Consider the following 13,275-nt stretch of genomic DNA (forward strand, 5'->3'; position numbering starts at 1 on the left):
GCTTTAGTCTGATGCTTATGAGTTAAAATAAACAGAAAGTCAGAAATGTAATAGTATAAAATAATCTACAATAATCTAAAATGTCTACTTCAAATTACAAAAGTTTGAAGTCTTTGAAATGTGCAGTAGGTTACAACTTTAAACTCTTTGGTAACTTAGTACTGCATAACTATACTTCAAATAATCTTGATGACGTTTTTGAGAGAGTGCATGTTGATTTAAAACTTTACTTAGATGGACATCATCCATACAACAGATTTATTTATAAATATGTACTGTAGGCCTCAAATCAGATTTATGATTTATCTGCGCTCTGTTCATTCAGTCAACATTTGATCTAATGTGTCTCTGACTAGACCACAGTTTAAATGAGTAGCCCTTGTCCCAGTTGCCATAGCCACCACCCATGCTGTCGCCTAGCAGCTCAGCCAAGAGCGGCCCAGGTGAAAGGGTTTGCAGGTGGCCTAGATAGATCACACTGTTGCCTTTTGTTCAACTGAGACACAGCACACAGTTATTATCGGCACACAGTACATACACGTTTTCAAGTCACCGTGGGTGACAATAGACAAGTGCACACAAATTTGGCAATTATTTTTGCCTCAAAAATTCGTTGGGTTTAAATGTGATAAATAAATGTATGCTTTGTCGCTCAACTGTGTCGCTTGCCGGAAATTGACACTGTAAAGCAAAAAAAGACACTGAACAAAGACAATAAAAGCAACACTTGCAACCATTGTGAGGTGTTTTACCACTTAAACCATATACTTTGTTGACCAGAGTCCCCAGTGGTCTATACTAGTATAGTAAAGCCCCCTCCTTTTCCCCGCTCTACACCTATATTCTGCAAAAATAGCATATCTCCAAGTTCACAACACGCTAATAGAGCTTGCCATTTTTGCCAAATGTTTGCCTATTATGACATGCCCAGTATGGGTTCAAGTAGTTAAAATCTTGTAGGCTACAAGCTCTCAAAGAAAAAGCCTTGGTTACAACCAGGAAGAGGAACGTTGGCCTAATCTATACCTGTCAGTTTGTTTAAGTCACTCTTCTCTATCTGGCTGTGGGCGAATTGTAGTGAGCCACAGCATGAGGGTGTGAAGTGATAGAAAACAAGTCAAACAGATGAATCAGAGCAAACTTAACCAGTTGAAGCCCAGCATCAACTGGGGTAAAACATTCACCAAAAATAGCAGATCTACAAGCTCACTTGGTGAAGAGGTTTGGTGTAGAAGAGTGAAAAAAGAGCATACCAAGTACAGTTGTAACTCAGTTTAAGTGATTAACCACTTAAACCCTATATATTTTGTAGACCCGAGTCCTCCAGGGGTCTTTATTAGGCCCAATACTTTTACCCCCCTCTACACGAAATCTTTTCGCCGAAATGGCAGATCTACAAGCTTGCATAGTGAGCTTGTGTATAGCTGCTATTTTTGCCAAATGTTCACACCAGAACAAGGATGCTTGTGGTTAAAACAATGTGAAACAATATATATATACAAAAAAAACATACTAGAATTGTATAAAACAGTCATAAATAAGCCATTTTATTTTGTTTCCTTGTTAAAAGAATATAGATTGATCAACTATTCATAACAAATGGAATTGTTAAATACTGTACACAGCATACTGTACTCTCAGTGCATATCTTCAACACAACAGAGAATCTCACTTAATTCTTGATAAACTAGTCTTCATTTGGATGTTTTCTTCTCCTCTTTTAAATTCCTAATAAGACATGTGACAGGTTAAGATTAAATAACATCAGTGTACAATGTAAACAATATTTCAGACATTACTGCAAGTCAAAACAACATTGTCGTTGCAAGGTTTGTGACCAGGAGGGGTGAGGGGAAAGTGTACTTCAAAAACTGTTTGACCACAGCCCTAATTTGTTTTCCATATTGAACACCACCATGTTCCTTACCTAGTGTTACTTCAATGAATGTGCTACATTTACTATATAATCCCCACGTTTCTTGAATCGTCCATGATAATAAAATTCATATATTTATTGGCTGCCAGCAGCCAAAGTCTCTCGGACCACACCCACTGCAATCATGTAAGGCAGGAATGCTTGAGCAGAACAGGAAAGTCTGTGTTATGCAGGTAAGCCCTGCGGAGTCTATGTAATACGTCTAACACCTCATCTCCACGACATCTATTTATAGATTGTCCAAAGTTAGAAGTGATTTTTAATCTAAAACCCAACTAATTGACTCTGAAGAAAAGCTTTTCATTATAAAGTCCATATGTGAAATGCACATGATGGACATTACAAAATATGTGTCAATTCATCCAATCGGCCATTAATAAGTAGCTGGTTATTGTACCCTACTAATTACAAATGTGACACTGGGCACTAGCTAAAATGGTGGGTAGATTAAATATTAATTCTAATATCAAGGGAGGTAGTATTTGAGGCAAATTAGTTCCAAGCTATGACTCACAGCTTGACCAAAAATGAGCTCCAACAGTTTGACATAGTTCAGTAAGAACAGCATCATACATTCACATAATGTTCAACAGGCCATTTTCTGTGCAACAAAACCGACCTGGACATTGAAAGAAAGAAATATATAAGTGTGCACTTTAGAAGGATGTACTTTTAAAAGCAGGTGCTGCAAACAGGCAGAGCACAGTAACAAATATTGTTAGCTATTCTTCTACTAATACTGTAGTAGAAAGTCATTCTATACAGTATCACCAGGGGTACACTTTTACTACCGTCGCTCACAACAGGCCACGTACACATACAGCACACACTTACACACACGCATACTCACAACACACAAACTAACAAGTCAATTTCACCAATAAGCTGCACTAGACATTTCACTGGAATAGCTACCAGTAATCCATCTCTCACTAGTACAAAATGTACATGCCATGTGTACACTAGGAAACGCAAAATAACACAGACAGTGGGCTGAGAAAGACAAACTTCTTCAGGGTGGTTAACTACAGTATATCAATTTAACATGCATCCATATAGTTTTATGATCCATGCATACACTATAGTACAGGTAGCTAGAGTAGGGGATTTGCACCCTTCTTTTTTACTTTGTCTTCATATTTCACTACTTGAACCCTATATACTTGGGTGACTTGGGACCACCAGGTCTCTGTCCTTGGCGTGCTCCTTTTCACCAAATATCTTGCCGAAAATAGCCGATGTACAAGCTCACAACACGACACGTTGTGTAGATCTGTTATTTTCGCCCAATGTTCGCCTATCATGACATGCCCAGAATACGGATGCTAGGGTTCAAGTGGTTAAGTGATACATGGCTGCTTCACTGACCATTTGTCCCATCTGAGATACAAAAGTGGTATACACACACACACACACACACACACACACACACACACACACATATCCTGGGTCAACCAGACACAAAACAGAAACACTGAGAACATGAGGTTAAAGTCCATCTTGAACCTTCAGACTGCACCACAATATCAGCAAAACAGTACAATATATCAAATACCATGAAATAATATAAAAAATAATCACTCTGCAAAGTCAAATTTGACCCAAAATCTATGATCAGGGACACCGCTTCTCATCTTCTATAGCGACAGTCATTCCAACATTTCCAGTAACTGCATATGGTGCATGCATTCCCTGTATTTTCAGAATACAGAAGGGGTAAAACAGATATTCAGTAAAAGCAGCAGTTTGAGGGTCTGTAGTGTGTCCGGATTCATCTTATTTTTGTTGACCAGTGGTTGTTGCTTGGGTAAAGTAGAGTCCTCTCCCATCAAAAGAGTAATCAAGAATTTAGATTATTTATTTTCAAACTAAATCCACATGTGCTTTCCTCCTGGTCTGGCAGTCCCAGTCTGAGTCCGATGGCCCTGCACCCTGGCCTGTGGGACTGTTCATGACCCGGAGGAACTTCTCAACTTCAGGTGTGTCCAAGAAAGCGGGCCGCTGAGGCAACAGAAAGTAATGCGTGGTGCTGGCCTTCCTGCCGTTCTCCATAACAGGCAGGATACAGGGCGACCCCTCGCTGTTCTGTCTCTGTAAGCCTCGGAAGCTTACATACTTAGGATCCGGGGCAAAGCTTTGGGTGGGTGGCATTATCCCGTTGACATACGTAGGGAGGCTCTTGGGACTGGGAGTGCGTGAGCCGCCTCTAGACAAGGGCTCCCTAGGCGGTACCTTAGGGGGTTTGTCCTCATCGCTGTAAGCCCCTGATGAAACCTCTGCTGACCAGCGGCGGTAGTCTACGCCCGTCAGTCTACCGACGACTGACCGCGGAGGGATAGGTGGGGGCACCTCTGAATTATCCGTGCCCTGGGCATGCCGGTGATGGCATGACAGGCGTAGTGATGTGGGCTTGTTGAAGGAACCGGCTGGGCCGGAGTGAGAACGTCTTAACTTCCTCTGAGCCCTTTCCTGCTGTCTCTGACACACCGCAACAGATCTCTCCAGTGGTTCTGGCGGCCGGTGTTCGAGGGGCTCCTGCACCACCTGCTGTGGGGGTGGGGGCTGCTGCAGCGGTGGCGGGGGTGGCTGCTGCGGTTGCGGCTGCTGCGGTGGCCTTTTCTGCGCTGTCGGGCCCTCAAAATAGGCATAATTGATCTGCCCGCAGCCTCTGAAGCTCCGCCGACTAGGGGCTCCGTAGCGAAAAGGAGTGGGCTTGGAACAGTTATCAGGCACTAGGCAGCGACTGTCATCAGAGCTTGTGAAGAATTCCACCTCATTGTCCATTGCCTGTTCAGGGGAAAGGTCTGTCCGTACAGGAAGAGGGGGCAGAGGCTTGGAACATCGGCCAGGCGTCTGCGGTGGACTGCTGTGCTCGTACACAGACAGCCTCTGGAATGAGGGGACTACCTGGTCATCATCAACGGGGCTCGGCGTTGACGGTTCCGCGCATGAAAAGGAGAGATGGGTTGGCCTGGATTTCTTAGGGGGTAGTCTCAGCATGCCGGGGCTATGTTTCTGTTTCTGTCCTGTCAGAGGAAAATTAAATGAAGAAACAGATGTTATTGTATGAACTGCATCTAGCAATCAAGATGCGTTAACGTCATCCCTATTCTGGGCATGTCATAATAGGTGAACATCGGTGAAAATAGTGAGCTTGCAGATGTACTTTCAGCGAAGAGATTTGGTGTACAGGGAAAAAGATTAGGGGACCCAAGTACAGACCTCTGGGGGACCCCAGTCAATTAAATATTTAAGGTTCAAAGTTAACTATGATATATAATTACAACTGTATTGTATCATTAATACTATATTAAGTACTACCACACTCAGTTTTCAGCCTGTTTGGAGGCCAACAAAAAAAAAAGAATACAAACATAATAAGCCCCTCACTTTGTGTTACCTCGCCGCAATTCACTTTAGCACTCGTGACATTCTTTGTTTTTCTGCCAAGAACTGGAAAACCACTCAATAAGTGAATGTAGCTGTTAGTTTGGAAAGACAATTCTAGATTTCTGTTTCAAGCATGAGACTGAGAGTAGCAGAAGAACCATGCACTGTGGGTCTACTGTGGATGGATGCAACACTTACTGTCATAAGTTAAAGACGATGTATGTGGCACGTGTTGCTGGGCACGGGAGCTGTAATCCATGCGTGCAGAATCCATTTGGTAGTACAAACTAAAGAAAAAGAGAGAGATAACAATCAATATTAGTTTCACTGTACATCTCATGTTTGGGGAAGTGAATGCCATTTCAAAACAGGAGTTACATTACTATTATCGAAGGATAATGCTTGATTTATATGCCTAATTAATTCACCATCGTACGAAAACATAGCTCAGGTTATGCTCTGTCGTACCAGAGATGGCCAAAAATAGCACATCTACTATGTGGAGCGTTGACTTTGTAGATTTTCGGCACACGACTTCAGCGTACAACAAAGTATAAATCAACGTCTTTCACTTCTAGGAACGTACTTGTCCACGTCATGAGGATAGCTCCATGAGGGCTTAGATCCAGCCATACTGTGACAGTAGCTGCCCCGCAGGAAGGGGCTTTCTGCGGGTAAACAGATTTCCTGGGCAGTCAGGCCCGCTGTGGACATGCTCCAGGCACAATCGGGTCGCATCAAAGCCAGGAAATACTCAGACGCCGGCCTCTGTTTCTTCTAGTGTACCTGGAGAAACAGCCAAGAAGCATACATGAATGACGGTGAGAGACGTTTGAATGCAGAAGCTAGCGGTGAGACATAAAGCATGATCTCGCATCAAAGCCAGGAAATACTCAGACGCCGGCCTCTGTTGCTTCTAGTGTACCTGGACAAACAGCCAAGAAACATACATGAATGACAGTGAGAGACATTTGAATGCAGAAACTAGTCTTGAGACATGAATTATGATCTCCAAAACCAGGGTCAATAATCTGATGATGCCAGTGATTTTGCCATTTGTTTGTATAATAAGAACAGGAAAACAGTCACTTAAGATGCTCCAAGAAGACATTGAGAGCAAAACAAAACCTCAGCATGATGACGGTGGTTGTACTGTACTCTAAAGAGTCATGATGGTCTTGCGGCCTGTAGTACTACTTTTCAGAGAGAACATGAAGCAACAATCGCCCTGGTTCCTCTGACTAAAGAATGCGAAACGCTCAGTTTGACGGGAGTTTAGGACACTTGTGCCCCAACAAGCCCTGCAGACACTCTCACAGAGCACAATGCGTCACACAGAATTCTCTGGCCAGGATTTGACAGACAAAATGTGCGAGCTAGACAACTCAAAAAAATATTTCCTGTTTAAGAACATATTGGTCAAAATGCTATAAGTGGGAATTGGGACTGAACAAAAAGGTAGTTGGGACAATCCCTCCAGCAACCTTCTTCAAATAATCCTCCTTCAAAGAATCATATCAAAAAAGTGTTTCTGCATGCAATCAATCATCGGTTGTTCAGACTCAAGACTGCAAGTCTTGAGTCACTAAAGTAAGCTCAAAACATACACATTTCTCTATTAACAATAAGATTCTAAACTTAACCATTAAACACAATACCTACAACCACAAAAGTCTTACACGTGAACCATTTATTTTACAACTCAGAGTCAGACCTTCAGTGTTACTGACTACTAATGTAGCTTACCCCTGCAGAGCTGTCTTTCACTAGGGCTCAACGGGACAGCATGGGATAGTGTTGCAACCACTCTACATGTCAGATGACCTGGATGTTCGTGTCATGTCAAATGCGTGTCAGAGCTGAGTAAACAATTCATACACAATGTTCACAGGGGAGGAAAAGTAAGCAATACACTGGAGGCTAGAAATGGCACTAGTTATTTTGACTGCCTATCTCATGAATTAGTCATGAACGTCTTTGTACTGTGTGAGGTGGAATACATTTTGGAATGATGCACTCTAAAGTTTCAGTGCGCAAAACCTAAATCAGAAAACAAAACAATAGAGATCTGAATCATTCAGCATGAGCATCGTTCATTACGAAATACAATACAATACATGTGTAATTGTGATACCAGCCGTGCAGCATTGCAACACACACACACTCGCGACTGAAGTTCACAAGCAATATTTTCAACACGATTAATCCCATTGTTCAAAAAGGAGGAAAACAGGTGCACCAATACGCTTGATGACCATCCCTGTTGGGACCCACAGATGAGGTTTGTGTGCACTCAGAGACACGCTGTCCTCCTTATAATGTGGGTGTGATGACTGAGAAGACCATTACCCCACAGTCTCCGAGGGACACGCAACTGAAGACTAGACAGCTGGTGAAAAAAATAAAAATAAATCACAGCTCTGAAACAACAGCAAGCTTGGGACATCATCAGCCTTAGCCAAATTGCCCAACAAGGCATCCAATCTCTTTGCCCAGGGCTGCTGATTTGGTTCGGTGGGGATGGGAAGCAACCTGATCCCTGATAATGAACCCCCAGGGGCTTGCACTTCCTCTAGCAACAGGTGCAAAGGCAGTTCATCCTGGCAGTTAACCATAGGAGGGCGTTTACAGGCAACAGGATTAAACAAATGATGTGTAGCCTTGGAGATCATTAACCCTCCTAAAGAGCAGTCATGGGGTAACTGGTCAGTTTAGATGGCCGGATAATCCTGTCTGCAGGGGTAATAGGTGATATTTGTTCTCTGGCAGTAGACATGGATGGAAATACTGCATGATAACTTGAGTTAGAACAACTACAACAATAGCCTAAAATGGACATGTGAGTGAGCCGTGACTAAACATCATATAGCCCAGTAGGGGCCCCCCACAATAATATGTATTTGACCGCTTTTTCATTTCATTTATTTAGGAGGGACAACATGTATTAATGAACAATAAGGCACTGTAAATACACAGGATTGCTGAAGAGATGCTCATTTTCATCCTTATTAGTCCCCAACATAAAAACAAGTAACACACAAAACAGAACATACAGTAAATACAAATAAATTACAAAACAGCAACAAACAAAAAAGAGCCGCTGACCGCCATTTGAAACGTTTTTGTGCCATGGAGCTCCATACAAGATTTATGTTGTTAAAATGTTTCAAATAATTTCCCTTTTTTCCCCAAGATGTACATCAACTATTTTCAAATAGCTGTATATCGGGTTTAAGTGGTTAAACTGACCTATAGGTGCCATATAAGCATATTTTGCTGGGGACCCCCTCCTCAAGGACCCCTGGAGGTTCCCAGACCCCCACTATTTGAGAACCACCGATATTGCCTATTGCTTGCCATTGATATGATATTAGTTATACACAAGCCATGGAAGGAAGGAGCTTGTTCACACCCCACACTTATAACCAGTGATGTAAATTAACTAAGTACATTACTCTATACATTTCCGCCATTTGAAAATAGCCGATATGCAAGATCACAGCTTGTAGACCTGCTATTTTCAAAATATTTTTTAGACATTTTATACATTTGAAAACGTGTGAAATGGCCGGGACATACTGCATAATGAGTACTTTTACTTTTGGTACTGTAAGTATATTTTGATACCAATACTTTTGTACTTTTACTCAAGTAATTTTTACTTTTACTTGTAGAGTATTTCTACATTGCAGTATTGATACTTTTACTTAAGTAAAACAAAATGTAGTACTTTTTCCACCACCCTGCACTGGTTTCCCAGGCAACCATACCCGCTCTACCTGTGCTGCAAGCAAACAGCCCACACACCCCCTCACCAGTGTTGCCATGTCTGCTTTATTATAAGCAACTTTGGGCTTCTTTGCCTTCTTTGCTTGTAAATATTGGTAGTTAGTTTTTTAGGGCTCGTTTCTAAAGTTTAGTTGCTTATCTTGGCTTGCTTCGAATTAGTTTTTATTATTGTTTAAACCAGTGGTTCTCAAATATTTTCATGTCATGGATGGACCCCCAAATGAATTTGTATTTGTCCCCCATCTGAAAATGTTTTGTACCAGGGAGCCCCGCATACCAGATTTGTGTTGTTAAAGTGTTTCAAAAATCGTCCAAATATTCCACATTTTATTTCAAGATTATATTTTTTTTAAATAGCCGATCTACAAGCTCACAACGCGTCACTTCGTGACGCGTTGTGAGCTGGTAGATCGGCTATTTTCAAATAGGAGACATATATGTTTAAGTGCTCTCATGTGGCCTATAAGTTGCTTCTTATGGGCTTGTTTTCATAGACCTGGTTGCTTATTTCTCTCACAGAATCTGGCAACACTGCCCCCTCACTCTACCGGATTGAGATAATAATGGTTAAAAGCCTTCCAGCGAGGAGGGCAGGTGACTCACACACACACACCACAACATACACGTCTGATATTTGACATGTCTCGGAAATGGTGAAATAGAATGGATGGACGGATGTGTGCCCCTAAGCGAAAATAAAACATGTCATGTTGTACATAGTGTTTTATTTTTGTGATGATAGTGAATTGGTGTTATTTTTCATGATATGTTGATGAATTGAATTAAACATGTGTCCTCAATGACTTTTTTGTGTATTAATCATTTTAGACCAAGTGTATGACTGTACTCGTACTGTTTGCATTTTCGCCTAATAAAGTATTCAATCAATAAATCAATCAATCAATCAGTCATGTTGTATAGCCATGTGAAAGTATAGGTCTACTTTTTTGACTGACAATTGAATGAAATTATTCCTTTGGATCTGACAGCAGCATAGGGTAGTTTGCCTTTAAATGCATTTGATTATATTGTTGACTACATAGTGTGCTATTCACTGATCACGAATAGCATAGATGTAAAAATATTTTTTTTTTAATAATAATAATAATAGTAGAGCATCCTTATCAGGCTTTTTCGATTAATTGAATACACAGGACCCCAATGGAAACAAGCCATAGTGCTTTCTTGGGTTTAATCCTTTAGCATCCTTTTGTATAGAACTGTACTTTCTGTGCTTTTTTTTGGGCAAACTGTTAATAAAGAATTCAATCAATAAAACATGTCCCATAAAAAAACAGCATTAATCTGATGAAACGCACGAGTATTGTATTGAGTGAACTTGCATCAGTCACAACAAGTGCTGTCCTCAGCATAAAAAAAAACAAGCAGGGTTAGACTAACATGCATGTGAATAAATATACATCTTATACGTTTCTAATTGTTTTAGGAACTCACCTAAACAACTTGGGAGTTTTCGGACTTTTCCCTCCACCCATAAGAATCCTCTTTCGGAAAATATAAGCTCCCTTGGTTTTCTATGGTGGTATTTTCATATAATGGAGGAATCCTTTGGGTTTTTTGGCTCCAGGTACATACAGTACAACACGATCCTGTAGCTACAGTGTGACACTTTAGTTTGAAATAGTCTGGTATTGTTGTGAGCGATGATCTTTTAAGCTCCACCACACACTATACAAGACCACGCTGGCTCCGCCCACACACACTTGCTCTTAAAGTGACAGTGACTTCGTTTCACACGTGATTCTCACGATCTTGAACCCCACCAGCCACCACCAACCCATCAGTGGTGGAAAAAGTACTCGAATTGTTTTACTTAAGTAAAAGTATCAATACTGCAATGTGGAAACAGTCTGTTACAAGTAAAAGTCCGGAATTCTAAATTGACTGGAGTAAAAGTACAAAAGTACTATCAAAATGTACTTAAAGTACCAAAAGTAGAAAGTACTCATTATGCAGAATGTCCCATTTCACAAGTTTTCAAATGTATAAAACTCTTTGGAAAATAGCAGATCTACAAGCTCACAATGCGTCGCATCGCAGCGTCGCAACGTCGCATCGCAGCTTGTAGATCGGCTATTTTCAAATGGCCGAAATGTATATAGGGCAAAATCTGCAAAGTAACTAGTAACTAAAGTTTTCAAATAATTCTAGTGGAGTAAAAGTATAATATTTGCCTCTGAGATGTAGTGGAGTAGAAGTAAAAGTAAAGATAATTGGAAATACTCCAATAAAGTAAAAGCACCTCAAATTTGTACGTACAGTACTTGAGTAAATGTACTTTGTTACTTTACACCACTGCAATCTTGAACCCCACCACCAACCATCCATATTCTGGGGGGTAAGATCAGCCAAAAACTAGAAGATTAGATATACAAGCTCACGGTGCGTTGTGAGCTTGTAGATCAGCTATTTTTGGTGAAGAGATTTGGTGTAGAGGGAAAAAAGTGGTTCAAGTACAGAGCCAGCCATCTCGGATACAATTTACTATGTCTAGAGGGTTTAAGTGGGCAGGGACCTCCAGTTTGATATTCAATAGGCCACAGAACCCTGATTTGATATCTCTCCGACAAAAGTAGTCAATCTACAAGCTCAAAACGCATCGCAATGAAACACGTTTTGAGCTTGTAGATCTGCTATTTTTTGGCAAATGTTCCCCCTCAGAATAGGCATGCCGGGATTCAAGTGTAAAATCATGGTTTACTCAGCTCGGTACGATCAAAGTGTGCAGTAGGACCGCCTCATATATCTCTCCTTTTAACCTGAGGGGACAGAGCAGCTGTGAACAAAATGATGCTGTGAGTGTGAACTAATAGATTATGCTATGCCGCTGTCATGATGGGTACAGTACATATAGTACTGGTGATACTGGAGTAAAATACTTCATGCTGCAATGTGAAATGACAGACACATTATATTAAGGAATCTTTGGTTGTGAATACTGTGGAAGGAATTTTACAAGCTCATTGCAGCGTCACCGCACTTTATCCTTGGCCCTGGACTGCGAAGTTGTTTGCAGGCCCAAAGAATCAAAGTCACATCAAACCAAAGGCTGCAGCTGGATACTAAGTGCACAATGACGTGAAATTTTAAGTCATAGATTCCACTCCGTTAGTAATACTGAAGTGTCTTCCAAAAGAAGAAGAGTCTGAACTGAAGAATGAGACTTCCTGGAAAGAAGAACTCCAGAAGGCTGAGGGGGGACAGAGGCTGCAATCAGTGGTGGATAAAGTACTCAACCCCAAAGTCTAGATACTCCTCCTGGTCAAATGTTACTCAACTACAAGAGAAAGTTCCTCAGTCAGATCTATACTAGAGTTAAATTACTGGAATACTTAATTTCAAAAGTACCTGCTTTTAAAAACACTTACTGTATTCAAGTTTTTTAAAGTATAAAGTACAAAGCACATTTAGACATTTTCCCAAAAATTCTAAGATCATCCAGACGTTTAGCCCAAAATATAGAAAATAGCAGATCTACAAGCTCACAACGCCTCGCATTGCGCCACAGCCAAAACATTCTTATCTGCACAATATATGTGCTGGTACCTGAACAGATACCATATTGCCTAGCAGCTCTTTTATCAGATCACTGGACATTTTCTGCAGCTAGACTTGTTCTATGTTTACCTGAATTAATGACCTTTGACATCTGTCCCAGTTTGAGACCCAGTGATCTATGCTATACGTGCAATACAAAGAGAGAAAGGTAAAATTATACAGCAATAAAAACATATATATACCGGTAGCTATGCAGTACACAGTAAAAACCTCAGTTAACTCTGGGGGTGTACAAATGTAACCAAATGTGGCTACATTTGTACACTTTCTGAGTTACAAATGCATACATTTGACAGTGGATATATATTTTCACGTTCACTTAACCTACTTCAGATGTGACTGGTGTTGCATTAGCTGTGTCACTTATCCTAACCAGGCTAACCAAACATACCAGCACAATGGATACAAACAACATGAGTGTTGAATCAATAGTGGCAGAAAGCAGAGGTGTGAGGTGGGAACAGAGTGTTCTTGTGCTCGAGTTGGTAAATCTCCATGGCTCGCCGTGGCCCCCAAACCTAACAGGCTTATCATGACATATCTGGCCCTTGCATAGACCAGGCTCTCTCTAATCCCCCTTT

At 41.1% G+C, this 13,275-nt stretch overlaps 1 protein-coding gene across 1 annotated transcript; it reads right to left on the bottom strand.

Moving 5' to 3' along the window:
* Positions 1-1,522: 1,522 nt before the first annotated feature.
* Positions 1,523-10,744, bottom strand: errfi1a (ERBB receptor feedback inhibitor 1a). The gene is made up of 4 exons (XM_080424908.1): positions 10,571-10,744; positions 5,913-6,112; positions 5,525-5,613; positions 1,523-4,962 (listed from the first exon to the last, which is right to left on the bottom strand). Exons 2-4 carry the CDS (start codon positions 6,062-6,064, stop codon positions 3,800-3,802), a joined length of 1,404 nt encoding a protein of 467 aa, XP_080281034.1. The 5' UTR covers positions 6,065-6,112; positions 10,571-10,744; the 3' UTR covers positions 1,523-3,799.
* Between the last annotated feature and the right edge of the window lie 2,531 nt (positions 10,745-13,275).

Source organism: Gymnoscopelus braueri, assembly GCF_963280865.1.
Source record: "Gymnoscopelus braueri genome assembly, chromosome: 3".
In the NCBI taxonomy this organism is placed as follows: Eukaryota; Metazoa; Chordata; class Actinopteri; order Myctophiformes; family Myctophidae; genus Gymnoscopelus; species Gymnoscopelus braueri.

Coding starts and splice junctions, on each gene's coding strand:
- errfi1a (XM_080424908.1), bottom strand. CDS start 6,064: ATGCGACCCGATTGTGCCTGGAGCATGTCCACAGCGGGCCTGACTGCC. Junction 5,614..5,912: donor TATCCTCATGACGTGGACAA/GTACGTTCCTAG, acceptor CTTTTTCTTTAG/TTTGTACTACCAAATGGATT. Junction 4,963..5,524: donor ATCGTCTTTAACTTATGACA/GTAAGTGTTGCA, acceptor TTCCTCTGACAG/GACAGAAACAGAAACATAGC.